The sequence below is a fragment of the Manacus candei genome, unplaced genomic scaffold (genome assembly GCF_025592945.1).
Source record: "Manacus candei isolate 608988 ecotype Guabito, Panama unplaced genomic scaffold, ASM2559294v1 h1tg000014l, whole genome shotgun sequence".
NCBI lineage: Eukaryota > Metazoa > Chordata > Aves > Passeriformes > Pipridae > Manacus > Manacus candei.
Window position 1 is genome coordinate 32,371,651 of NW_026138062.1, and position 13,317 is coordinate 32,384,967.

At 36.1% G+C, this 13,317-nt stretch overlaps 1 protein-coding gene across 6 annotated transcripts in view; it reads right to left on the reverse strand.

Moving 5' to 3' along the window:
• The window catches only part of FRY (FRY microtubule binding protein), a 234,108-nt gene that overhangs the window by 77,426 nt on the left and 143,365 nt on the right, over positions 1-13,317 (reverse strand). For all 6 annotated transcript variants that reach the window (XM_051778816.1, XM_051778817.1, XM_051778812.1 and 3 more), the window contains 6 exons: positions 13,102-13,234; positions 8,743-8,850; positions 4,279-4,534; positions 2,990-3,172; positions 2,045-2,131; positions 230-489 (listed from right to left, as the gene is read on the reverse strand). In XM_051778816.1, coding sequence (XP_051634776.1) covers positions 230-489; positions 2,045-2,131; positions 2,990-3,172; positions 4,279-4,534; positions 8,743-8,850; positions 13,102-13,234 — 1,027 coding nt within the window. The remainder of the gene's footprint in view (positions 1-229; positions 490-2,044; positions 2,132-2,989; positions 3,173-4,278; positions 4,535-8,742; positions 8,851-13,101; positions 13,235-13,317) is intronic.

The following is a 13,317-nucleotide window of genomic DNA, read 5'->3' on the forward strand; positions in this document are numbered from 1 at the left end:
ATAAACATGAGAAATCAATGGGAGAAACATGGGAGAAATCAGTGAAGGTAGAAAACTAGAGTTTTCCACCTGATAAGTTACAATTATGAAACTCAAAACTGTGTGGTACTAATCTCTGGGTGGCAACTTGCAGGACTTGTTGACTGATAGTGACACATGAGACTAAAAAACCTTGTATTAAAATCACACAGCCCATAAAAATGAAAGTTAAATGCAGACTGCCACTTACTTTGGATCCACAAGAGGCATTATCAGTTGTAGCCTCGTGAAAGCGTATGGCCAAGCATAGCTGAGAGCTGTAGGACAATGTTTTGGTAGATTCTCCTGCCTAAGAAAACTGAAGAGGCAGAGAACCCAAGGGTCTTTAACAGACTGTGCAAATATCCAGACATGGGAAGGACTTTTCACATCATAATGGCTATTTACTAGCACAGCATTCCACTCCACCAGCCACTGTAAATCCACACTGTGTGTTAACGGGATTGTTGTCTATGGAGAAAAAAGATAAATTACCACTCCTTGCCAAACTAGTCAGAAACCAGTCACATACGCAACACATTTGTTTTACTTCATTATTAATGTGCAGAATGAAAGCACAACATTCAAACCTTTGCTATAGAAGTTGCAACAACTGAGCTCAGGTGCTGCTATTTTAGATTAATTTCCTAATCCATGCATTACAGAGTCAGAATGTCTCTTGTTTGCTCAGTTTCTGTTTTTAGCTGCAGAGTGGCCCAACCTCACCACCAGTTTAATGGCCCCTTCTGTGCTGGTTTTGGCTTGGGTAGAGTTAACTTTCTTCACAGTGGTTAGTATGGGGCTATGTTTTGGATCTGTGCTGAACACAGAGTTGATAATATAGAGATGTTTTTGTTATTGTATTGCTTACACAGAGCCAAGGCCTTTTCTGCTTTCCCTACTGCCATGCTGTGAGGAAGCTGGGGGTGCATGGGAGGTTGGGAGGAGACACAGCCGAGACAGATGACCCCAACTGGAATGTCCAAAGGGATATTCCAGACCATATGTCACCATGCTCGGTATATAAAGTGAGGGGAAGTAGAAGGAACGGGGGGACGTTTGGAGTGATGGTATTTGTCTTCTCATGTAACCATTATGCATGATGGGGCCTTGCTTCCCTGGGGATGTCTGAACACCTGCCTGACCATGGGAAGCAGTGAATTAATTCTTTGTTTTGCTTTGCTTGTGTGCATGGCTTCTGCTTTTCCTATTAAACTCTCTTTACCTCAACCCACCAGTTTTCTAGCTTTTACTCCTTCTGATTCTCTCCCTCATTCTGCTGTTGGGGGAGCAAGTAAGCGACTGCATGGAGCCTGGTTGCTGGCTGGGGTTAAACCACCAACAGTCCTTTTTCGCATCCAGTGTGGGGCTCTAACCCATGACCCTGAAAAGGGCACTCACGTGGCAAGGACCATTTGTTGCTTTAAACCTAATCAGGCTGAAAAGAGCCCCAAACTGAGTGTTTCTGTTCTCTAGAAGAGAGATAGAGAGATAATCTCTAATAGAGCAGGCAAAAAAAGTTGTCTTACATTCCAGTTTTCTACTGATACTTTTTCATGCAAAATGCTTAATTTCTGCCACTTCTAGTGCATGTTAGACACATGAGGCCATGGAAGAAAGAAAGTAGAGATTCAGCCCAACTGGAAATTGCTTCGGAGCTTAGACTGAGGTTTGCAGGTAGAGAACACACAAGGAAGCTAAAGTTTATTCCCTTCTCATACAATAGCAGTGAGTGACTTCCAAGTGCCTCAAGGATTTGGTGGTGCTGACAATAAGACTTTTTCAACAGGTCCAGAATCCAGGTAGTTTTGATTATAAATTTTGTTTATTGTTGTATGTAGTAACTTCTATATCCATAGTACCACTATTTTCATGGAATAGATTGTCTGGGACATTGTGGAGCCTTGGAGCTCTTGGGTAGATGGCTGGAGCCTTAAAGCTGCATGATTTCTCAGTTTTAGTTCTGGTATTTCATGTCTGATATTTGTTATGTAAACACTAGCAGTAACAATAGAGTAGTACTTACTGAATCTGAAACAGCCACATGAATAAAACTTTCAAGAATAGAAGAACTCAACTGATCCATGACATCAATCATAGGTCTGTCATCATCCTGCATAACACAGAGAACACAAGTTAACTGCTTCTTATTTTTCTGGTACATGAAACAGAACCATCTAAAAATTATGACATGAATCTAAAATAGCTAAAAATATTCACTGGCAATGATAGGTATATTTTTTCTTTTCCATATTAATCTCAGAACCATGTCCAGACTGTGGTTTGAAATGAAGTTAATTTGCAGCTATAGCTCACTGCTTAGCGAACAAAAGCACATATCAGAAAATCCCAAATGACTTTGGATAACTGCTATCAAAAGACTGAAAAATTAGCTTACTGTTTATTGAAGCATTCCTTTGCCATGAACGCACATATTTGTGTTCTTAGGCATTTAGATGGCTCACTGGGTTGTGACTGCCCGTACACAACATGACTGTCCATATTTCTATATCCATAAAAAAGACTTAGAGGTCTTTACTACAGAAGGAAAATGTATGTGAATAAAGTCAAATGTGTCTTGTGCTGTGTTTTTTACAAAATGGTATGCTATAGGAATGAGTTTAATTTCCAATATAAATTTATAATCCTGACAATACAAAAATGATCCATGCAGTAAAAAAGGTTTTACAGTGTATTTTACATTCACATCACACCAAGAGAAAACATTAAGTGGCTGTATGTGTTTCTGTTCAAATTCTTAAACAGGGCATATGTCATTAATGCTACATTGTTGAGTACACAGAAAGGTTTGCAGTGTTCAGGTAAATAGAAATAGTAAGATGAGATCAAATGCTTTATTAAGTGCATAGCTGCTACACTGCAGCAATCATGTTAAAAGCAACTATAATAGCAGTTTTGAATTTATCTTTGGAAAATTTTAATTCAAAGTTCCAGTTGAAAAAAATCATACCTCTGCTTGGCCAAGGGCCAGGAATAAAGAGCGGATTTCTCTGAGGATTAAAACAGCCAGTTTACGTGTAGCAACCTGGAAACTACACAGCAGAACCAGTGCAAATCCTTCGACTGCATGCAGTACATTAGAATAGGGGCTTCTTTCAGACTGTATCCTGTGGCTGGATCCATTTGGTATCAACTGTAGAACAGTGCAAGAGAAAAAATGCAGTGGTGGTGTTTGAAAACCAGGTCTCCAAGCAATATTCTATTTAACTAGGACATATAAAGAAACAAAATGCACAGGTCACGTAAATACTGGACTAGAAAACTGACAGTACACCCTCAAACAACCAAGTTTTGTTGCTTTACGTTACCTTGTTCCACAAAAGCAATGTATGAGTCAAGTCCGTTGACTAAACACTTCCCTCTAATTTTCAATTAATCTACACACTTTTTCCATCCTCCACTAGAAAGTGAATTAATAAGTCAGACTGTGAACACTTCATACTTTTTCTACTCCAGATAGCAGGTCCTCAGGTCCTTGTTTGATACTGTAGCAGCCAACACCTTAGGTGGGTGGCTTCTAGAACCTAACCCCATCAGTGAAGTGTAACCATATTTAATGAAAAGTATGTGAGGATTTATCTTTTCTACATTTTTTTTGGTACTGCTATTATTACCTATTAATTAATGGTCCTCTGTGACATAAAGCAGACCTCATGCTTGCCCAAAGGAATGCATTTACAATATGATTAGTTTAGCAGATAAGACGACTAAAAATCATTTTTCATAAAGAAAATATCTGTGGGACAGTGCAGATGGGAGGAGCAGGAGAAAAGCTGTTCAGTTCCCAGAAATATTTGTAACAAATGGAGACAGCAGGCTATTGTAACAATCAGGTTCTTTGATGTTTCTGAATCAACCAAATGAAATGGTTATGGAAAAAGAAGATCTATTTCCCTCTTCACAGCATTCCCACTAGCATTATCAATCTGTTTCAGTCCTGGGAAAATGTCCTTCTGCTGTAACTACATACACATATTTCACTTTATGTGCTTTTGTTGATGTGCATATTTTAGTTTGACATGCATTCTCTTATGTTGCTCAACAACAACATCTGCTGTATTACACGAGGATGTAGCTGTCCTCAAAAGACATGTGAACTAATTATCTAAAAAATTTTTACACAGTAAATTCTTCTCAGGTGAGTAAATACAAAACACACAAACCACATCAATATAAAGGAATATAATTTCTGCCTTCAATTAATATAAATGTTAGGATACAGATGTCTTGATTTCATACCTCTCCAGACCTGGTTTTTGCCTGTTCAGAAGCTTTTCCTGGAGTGTGTATTACAAGCTTCCATTGTGTAAGCAATTGTAGCAGCAACTTCAGTGAAGTATCAAGAAGGGTATGATGCATATCATTCACTTCACGTAGCAGAAAATTGGTAAAACCAAAGAGTACATCCTCCCGCCAGTCAACAAAGTCAACAAGTAGACCCTGAAGAGAATTCTGTGCAATGTGTCGAAGTTCATCATCCATATGGATAGACAGTCTGTAAGTAAAAGTAAATGTCAGATAACAACAAATCTAAGAAGTGTTTATCATGGCACAAAGCATATGTTTCTCAGTAGCATAACACTGATAGAAGATTCCCACTGACAATGTAAATTCCAATGATGCTATCATAGTTTCATTATTACTGACCAAAATTAACAGCCTTGACTTGTTTTTATATTGTAATTCATGCTATAACAGTGCCTGAAGATATTCAAGGATCCAAAAGAAGTGTGTTCCACTCCTAAAATATAGTATCTCTAAAGTACATGCTTTGGTGACTTTGCTGTCTCCTCAAACCAAGTAAATTTTTTATTTACTCACTTATAAAATAACTTCTATTTAGTTATGATAGCAAAAGGCTTACAAATTAGTATATTATTTCATAATGTATGTATTTATTTGTTAAATTTAAATATAAAAATAAAAGAATCGCAACACCTCAGCTGCCTAACAGTTAAAATGAATCTTTAGCCCAGAGGCAAATCTTTACTGAAAGTAAATCTTCAAGAGAATTAAAAAGAAGCATTTGAATTTAAAAAACTGCTTTATATTGTAAATAAATTAGGATAGGTAAAAGGGAAAAACAGCCTCAGGACTTTCTATACTTTTAGAAACACACTGGACACCCCTAAAGTTCTTCCGAAAGATGGTGACATTTCTGGTCCCATTTTAAAATTTTATTTCCTTCTATATTTTCATCATGTTGAAGTTCTTTCCAACACGAATTCTTTATACTTTCTTCTGATACAGAAATCATAAAATCACTTCTGTGTTGGTAGTTGGCAGAATAAAGTAAATTCAGATTAGCATGTTCTGCATTTTTTGGTTCATTGCCTTTATGATGTATTTTGTTTTAATTACCCATGAGACTGTAATTTTCTGCAGTGTGTTAGAACTCATTTTTAAAGTATTTTATCTACATTTAATCTACATAGTTGAAAATGAGGACTCATTATAACAAAATGGACAGAAAGCTAGGAGAAAAAACAAAACAGCAAATGGAGTGGAACCGAATTCCATTCAGTTGGAAGAGTATGATGAGATGTGGTTCGTAGAAAATTTGATTCATTATAGCTGCCTAATTTGGAGGCAGGGGACATTTCATTGAAGTGAAATGAAAACAACTGCCATGAAACTTCACCCCTGGAGAATATGACTCCAAAAATAACTGTTATGCTTTAATAACCATGTGACTTTCTATATAAATTTAGAAACAAAGTATTTTGTTGTGCTAAGGAAGGATCATTTTTGTCTCCTCTTCAGAATGCCAAAACCAGACAATCAAGCAAAACTTTTGAGACTACCATTAAGTTGTCCTTGAAATGACTTCCACAATGACACAAAGTTATAACAGAAAAGAGGATACAAAAGATATACATCTCCTAAGCCCAAATTACAGCATTAACTAATGAGATGAAATTCAAAGTGAGCATAAGAATGCATCTATGTATTACCACTATATGACAGGCAGACGAGGAAGCAAGTACAAGTTTGTTTGTTTGCACTTGAGTCAGTTAAATTTAAGACCTACTTGAGAGTTTGTAATGAATGGTTGCAGTGGGCAGTGAAAGGGCAAAAGATACAGTATATACTTGACATCTGCTCTATGGTTTATAATTTGAATACAGCTGTCCTGGAAGAAAGTCTAGCTTCTCCTTCTGGAAACTGCCAAAAGACACATCTGTTGTAAGGATGAAAAACTTAAACCAAACTGCGAACAGAAGAACGGATTAACCCGAAGATGTTACTTTATCTTTAGTGAAAAGAAAATATTTAACAGCTTTTAAATCCCAACAACACAGTCCCACTAGCAGAACAGCTTCTAAGGGTCTTTCGAAAAACAGAGAGGAACTGAAACCTCACCTCTTCAAAGTTTTTTATCCCTGCATTGAATTTAGTCTCTGACCCAGAAAAGACACAATATTGTAATGTAGTGTTCTCTAGAACACAAAGACTTACTTCCTGGGCCTACTTTTTCATAACTGGGAGAAGCAGTCAGTCTGGACTCAAACATGTGGCAGTATATAAAATCTAGAAACAGCTCTGGTGCTGGAGCATTCTGGTGACTTACATTAAGACTAGGCCAAGTATTAATTCCTTAAACACTTTATTACTTTCTTCTCTGAAGGTATGTTTTTATAGATAGTTTTCAGTTCATGGAGTACCAGGCTAAACAGATCTCATTTTTTTCAACTCGCTGATCTTTTTTTCCCCTTATTCTCTGGTCAGTCTCTTCTTCAACTACAGTGCCCCAGCTTGGACATTGTTCTCCAAATCAGGCATCCTTGATAGGCATTAGATCAGAAGAACTTTTACAAATGTCTTATAGACTTATTCCTATTTATATATGTGAATGAGGTTTGTCCTTTCATAAGAACATCGCTTCTTTGTATCTGTTCAGTTTTTGATCCTGCTCAGCAATACTGAGACCTTACTCAATTATGTGAACACCACTCCTGAATCATCAACTATTTTTAATTGCTTTCCAACCTATTATGTACCTACTTATTTAACCAAAATTGTGTTTCCCTTGCTTATACATAACAATCTGATTTAAAACAGTATCAATGTCTCAAAGATGTTGTAGCATGTACATGTACATGTACATGTACATGTACATGTAGAAGAGAAGACTCCCAAAGGTCCTCTTCTTAGGGAAAGGCTGAGCACATAATTGCTTCTGAAGTTGCTCTAGAGATGCTTTCCTCAGCTTCTCTTGATGTCTCACTTCTCACAGTCAGAAGCAGATAACTCAGCAAACTTACTGCTTGCATTGTCCCAGCATGACAACTACCCAAGAAATGCTTAGAATCATGACTGATCTTTTCTGCATGAAGTCTGATGAGAGAATAAAGACCAATGTTATATTGACAGTTGTGAGACTTAAGGGGGGAGCACTAATTTATAACAAAATCCACATTAGTCTCCAAACCTTCTTAAGAGAAGTAAGAGGTCTGACCTGGACAATTCTCTGAGATTGAAGAGCTGTGACCTGAATAGTTATGTGCTTTCTACCAGTTCAGTTAAAGCCATTAATAAGGATAGAACGCTAGTTAAAATATCGGATTAAAGGAAAACATGTCCTTCTAAATTTCCCTTAAGCAGAATTGATGCAACTGTGTAATATGGTATATAATATAATTTGATAATGTGATGATTTAAAACATCCAACTGATTTACACCAAACAATGTAAACACAAGGAAATCAAGTTGCACTGCAGCACAGCTACCATTGGCTGATGATTTGGCTTGTTTGGCCATTTGTGCTCTCTACTACTAGCAGAATTAATTGTTTCACTGCTTTAGTACATCCCTGGGAGTTGATTGTTCAAGGAGCAGAAAAAACTCCTTTTGCATGTAACCCTCTGGTTCCCGCGTCTGCCATTCCTCACAGATGTTAGAAAAGCAAGAACAGGGTGGCAAAGATTGCTTTGCCACAGTTATCTGAGAGCAAAGTACTGCAAAGGTCTAATGGTTCAATTTAATATCACAATCCACTTACATAAATAACACAAGTTGGAACCTTGGATACTTGAACTGAAGTATGAGAGTCTTGGATACTTGAACTGAAATTTAACAGACTGACAGTACCTGTTATCATAATTATTTGCCATAAGTCACTCATTTGATGTCCTGAAATCTAACTGGTTTAGCAATTGTGTTGTAGGTTACCTTATTCCGTGAAGTCCATCTACACAAATTAAATGAAAGGAGATCATATTTAAACTTATCTTTTTCTTTATGTATAATAATAATAATAATAATAATAATAATAATAATAATTTAAAAACTTTTTTTGCAAGATACTACATCTGGTATCTGTTTTACCAAAGATGGGGGGATGATAAAACTAAACAGGTATCTCCATGTTTTTCCACTAAAAAGAAAAGATCTTCTCTCTTCATAATCAGAATGCTGTGATGGTTAGAAAAAGGTAATAAATTGTGACTACAATGAAGAACAATGAATATCATGTAACCTATGTACTGACGGAAAAGAGTTTTGGATGACATACTGACTCTTTTATAAAAATAGAAGTCTATAATATAAACACAAAAATTGTAAAAACACGCTAGGACTCCTATGTCTTATTCATTAAGAGCTATTTACTTTTTATAAACATATGGTTTTGTCTAAGAAACAGTTTATAAATTCTGTGGCTTGGTTTTTCATATCGTTCCCCTTAATGCTTGAACAGCTTACCTTGCCAGCAAGTCGATCAACTCGAGTTTTGACATTCCATCAGGAAGCAATCGTGGAATAGCAGCAACACATGTTCTGAACAGATCGATTTTTGGTTTTCTTTCACCACTGAAAAATTAAAACGGAATTTTAACTAATCTTAAGAAAGAACTATGTTAAATGAACCACCTCCAGTTTATCAGAAAAGGACTGGGCATAATGAAATTCCAGAGGCCTACTAAGAACATCTGGATGGAAAGCTAGACACTATAATGAAACAAGAAGGAAACAAGAATACATTTCTCTTTTGAATGAATGGTTTTGATTTTGACATTTTTCATGCATTGTATCTATACAGTACTTGAAAAATCAATTATTAATGATTCATTTGTTTCTTTTTGAGAGGAACTGGAAGATATATAAAGAATGGTAGTATAACGTAGGAAGATTCCTCCATCAAGATCAGCATTTATACGATGAAAGCTTCGGATGAGGCAATGAGGAAAGAGTTGGGGTGTTCTCCATCATAGGGCAGCTGTATTACACTGGTTGTATAAATCAAATACCAGATATGTAACAAGTTCAAATAACATGACTGAAGATCCAGGCAGTTGCCCCCAATAGGGCACAGACCTATGGAAAACCATCACAATACATTATTACACTGAAAAAGGTACATAATTCAGAGGTAGGTATGGCCAGAGATTTTCTGTTGATCACTGCCAGAGACAGCAGCCCTTTGGCAACTCTTATCAGCTAAAACATGTTTTAGCTGCCCCAAGACTGTTCTAGTCTGTGGAATGGCTCAACTGCTTCCTAACAGCCTGGGAAAGTCATTGAGCCTAAAGTTCAGCATGAACCAAACACTAGGTTGGAAGTCTACAAGTCTGCTAAAAGTAGCTCAAGTTTCAGCTGTTGATTATTTTCAAAACAGATGCAGTTGTTTTCTTACTAGTTTCCTACACTTTTTGGTAAGTATGCAGATCAAATATGTCCTTCAGATAGACTCCAAAATATGGATTTTTTTATTTGCTCATTTTTATCTCAATGATTCATTATTTGATCATGGAACATAGAGGAAATTACCAAAGTGTAACAGCATTTCAAATTGTGCAGTCTTTCCCACAATATTATTACCTATTAGTCTGTAATATGCTTTGGAGGGATCAAAACCAGCAAGGTCCTATTTAGGGACCATACTATTAACAGGCAGAGAAAGACTGTCCCTCTTTTAATATGCTTCTGAGAAAACTAGAAAAGGATGAGGGTGAAAAGAGAGACACCAGGCATTGTAAGCTCCATAACACCACACTGAAATAGTGACAAAACAAAACATGAACTTCGTTTTCCTGTACACCAGTCCGTTGCCCTGATTACTAAACTACTCTATTCCTCCATCCAACAGAGGACATTGCATTTGCATACGTTACTTCTGTGTTCAGTCACAGAGAAAATCTGGATTCAATACAGTCTAAAATAAGATTTATGGAGTAACATTGACCATTCACTGAAACAATGGGCACTGAAAAGGCATAAACTGACATTAGACTTACTTAATTCAAAGACTAAATACAGTTTTGTATTGAATACCATTCTGTCTCTTAACACCCTATAGACTTATCTGCTTGGATATATATTACATTAATAAAATGTTGATATTGTTTTAATCAACTGTCTTAAATTGTACAGTTAGGGAAACTATTTTCATAATGAATTACCTCTGTCTCACTGTATCTATATTCCAACAGATAGAACTTGAAAGGTGTCAGCAACTGACTGGAAAAAGAGTAAAATACAACATCTCACTGAGAATTTGGTTACAAACAAAACCCTTTCAACTACTATTGCTAATGCAAATACTACTTGGATTAATAACTAGTGCAAAAACTACATTTTTATAGTTGTAAATATTAAAGTGCCATTGGTAGTTTTATCTGCAGGCAAACCAAGTAGTCCTTGCTGACTTGAAATGGAAAACGAACTTTGCAGGGTTTCCTTACTATCAGTCCCCAGCCAGGGTAAACAGTTTGTGCATTTCAAATGGAGACTTGTAAAGTAATAGTCTGAGAGGAAACTCTTCTGAAGGTAAATAAGTAATTATTTATAAATATAAAAATTTATGGGTGTTCTGTGGCTTATCAGCTGCTCAAAAGAGTGGCAGGGGAAGGTCCAAATCTGAGGCTCAAGTTCCCAATTTATCATCTGAGCTACCAGGCACAGCATGCAAAGTGTCTGGCAAGGGGGGCCTCACAGAGCCCTGCCATCATCTCAGGCTGACTGAGGATACAACGGGACGAGCTCTGGATAAACCCAGTGACAGCAGTCCTCACCTGGACACGTGTGTTTCCATACCAGCAGTACTGGATTTTAGTCAGGTATTGTCAGCAAAAACCTTTGAAGTACTTCCAAGGACAGGTTTGTATATTAGAGAAATGGATGTCCTATTCTGACTAAAGTAATTACAACAAGTATTGAAATTCATATTCCAGTGCAGGATGCAAAGGATGCTTCATACTCAAGATTTTAGTAAGACTTTCCATTTATTATTTCAACAATAAATGCTTAAAAGATCAGTCATTAAATACGGTAGCAAGTCTAACACTGCCAAAGAAAATTCCACAATCTGTATACTTTAAAATGTGATGCTATTAATTGCCTAGCTACTTCCCTCTGATTCCTGTTTTGTTTGTTATTAAAAATACCACTATGATATTCAGTTTATGCATGAACTATATGTAACAATGACAAAAGCAGTAACTTTATAATGTACATAAATGTAGTGTGGTATCTGTGAATTAAAGCCCATAAGAATTCAAAATAAATATGTAACTCTAATGAAGCACGGGGTTCTGAGAATAAAATGGTAAGCAATTACACAAAAACAATATGTTGGCTTTTCCACTTATCCACAATAGAGGTTTTGAAAGAATCATTTTAAATGCTGATAGTAACAGCTAATGATGTTCTTGTGAGTTCACGTAATTTTAGATCGACTGATAATTAAGCATCTCAGATATTTTTTTCCTTGGAAGAACAAGTAAAAATGTGTTATAATGTGGTTTGCCTTTCAAATGTATATATTAAATCAGAGATCATCTGGATATAAAGTACAACACAAAATACAGAAACTTACACATCTAGATCTTCCAACCTTTATATTTCTCATAATAGTTACTACCAAACCATAAGACTTTCTGAAATTTAAAACTCTTTTAAATTTATTTGCTCACTGACTCTAAAAATAAACAGTACTTTGGTGATGCTGAGAAACCATCAAAAGCATATTTATAGCTAAGGTTAAGTAGACTTCTTATCTAAGTGCTCAAGGTTTTACTATGCAATTATCTTTTGAGAATAAAATGTGAGTTTCAAAACTCACTTTCTCTGCCACAAAAGCCTGGATACCCAAAATGGTTATGAAAAATGGCTGTGAGTACTGAAAAGGATGAGGGGTAGGACTATAAGAAAAATATGAAATATTATTGGATAGTAATATTAGCATTGACTATAAATAAATAAGACTACACTGGCAACACAGCTTACAGTCTCATCTAAAGTCACTGCAACAAATAAGGGCAGAGAAATGATATTAAAACATAAAGACTCTATCAGTTCTAAGAGGTAGTTGAATTTGGCCAGTCATTGCAGTCTGTCTATCACTCCCAGTATTCTTAACAAGTTGATTTTTTGGCAGTAAATAAAAAAACAATCTCAAAGTGACCGGTGTTCTTTTCATTGCAAGGTCTTCTTACAGTTGAGAACTCTACAATCTGTGCTTTGCACGTGTTAAATGATGTCTCTGTGTCACTAGAACTCTCTCCAGGAAACTTCCTTCATTAATAATTTTAGATAAGGGTGTAAAATGCTGCTGTTCAAAACAGCTCGAAACATACGGGTTTGATTCCAGTGGGGTACTGCTTAAATCCAAGACTTCTCAAAGAATTACTTGGGCTTTTAATTAAGATTTGATTTTGATTACAGGTATGAATAGTAATGGGAATTTTGAAAGATTATTATTAATACGGATTTATGGAATTTTTTGCATTTATTTTGAAGTTCAGTGATGCAAATATACCCTGAGACAGTGTTCTGAAGCATAGACTGCCAGGTTTTCCACTTGAGCTTTCAATTTCTACCATGTAAACATCCATAGGATTCACACATTATTTTGCCTACATCAAGAACATCTGTTCAATTCCAAACATTGCAACAGGCAAAGAAGCACAATCAACTTGTCATAAACACTTTTTCAAAGTATATACTAACTAAGCTAAATGTTCCAGTTTCTTGCTTATTCTCTGATGACTCATGATAGACAGAAATAAAGTTCCAAAATTACATCTCAATAGTTTATAGGATTTACTGTTCCTCAGCACTCACGTAATCATGTCTTCAGGTTCTTTGTTAAGCATCTGTATGTTGGTGAGCATCATGCACCGACCCACTTCCTTGTCAAGGTGTCTGAGTATGTTGTCCACGGCTTTCCTTACTTGAGAATAGTATAATGACATACCTGAAATAATATGCATTTTTGTATAATTTGGGATATTTATAGGTACATGTATTTCAAAAAACAAAGCTGCTTACTCATGCTGT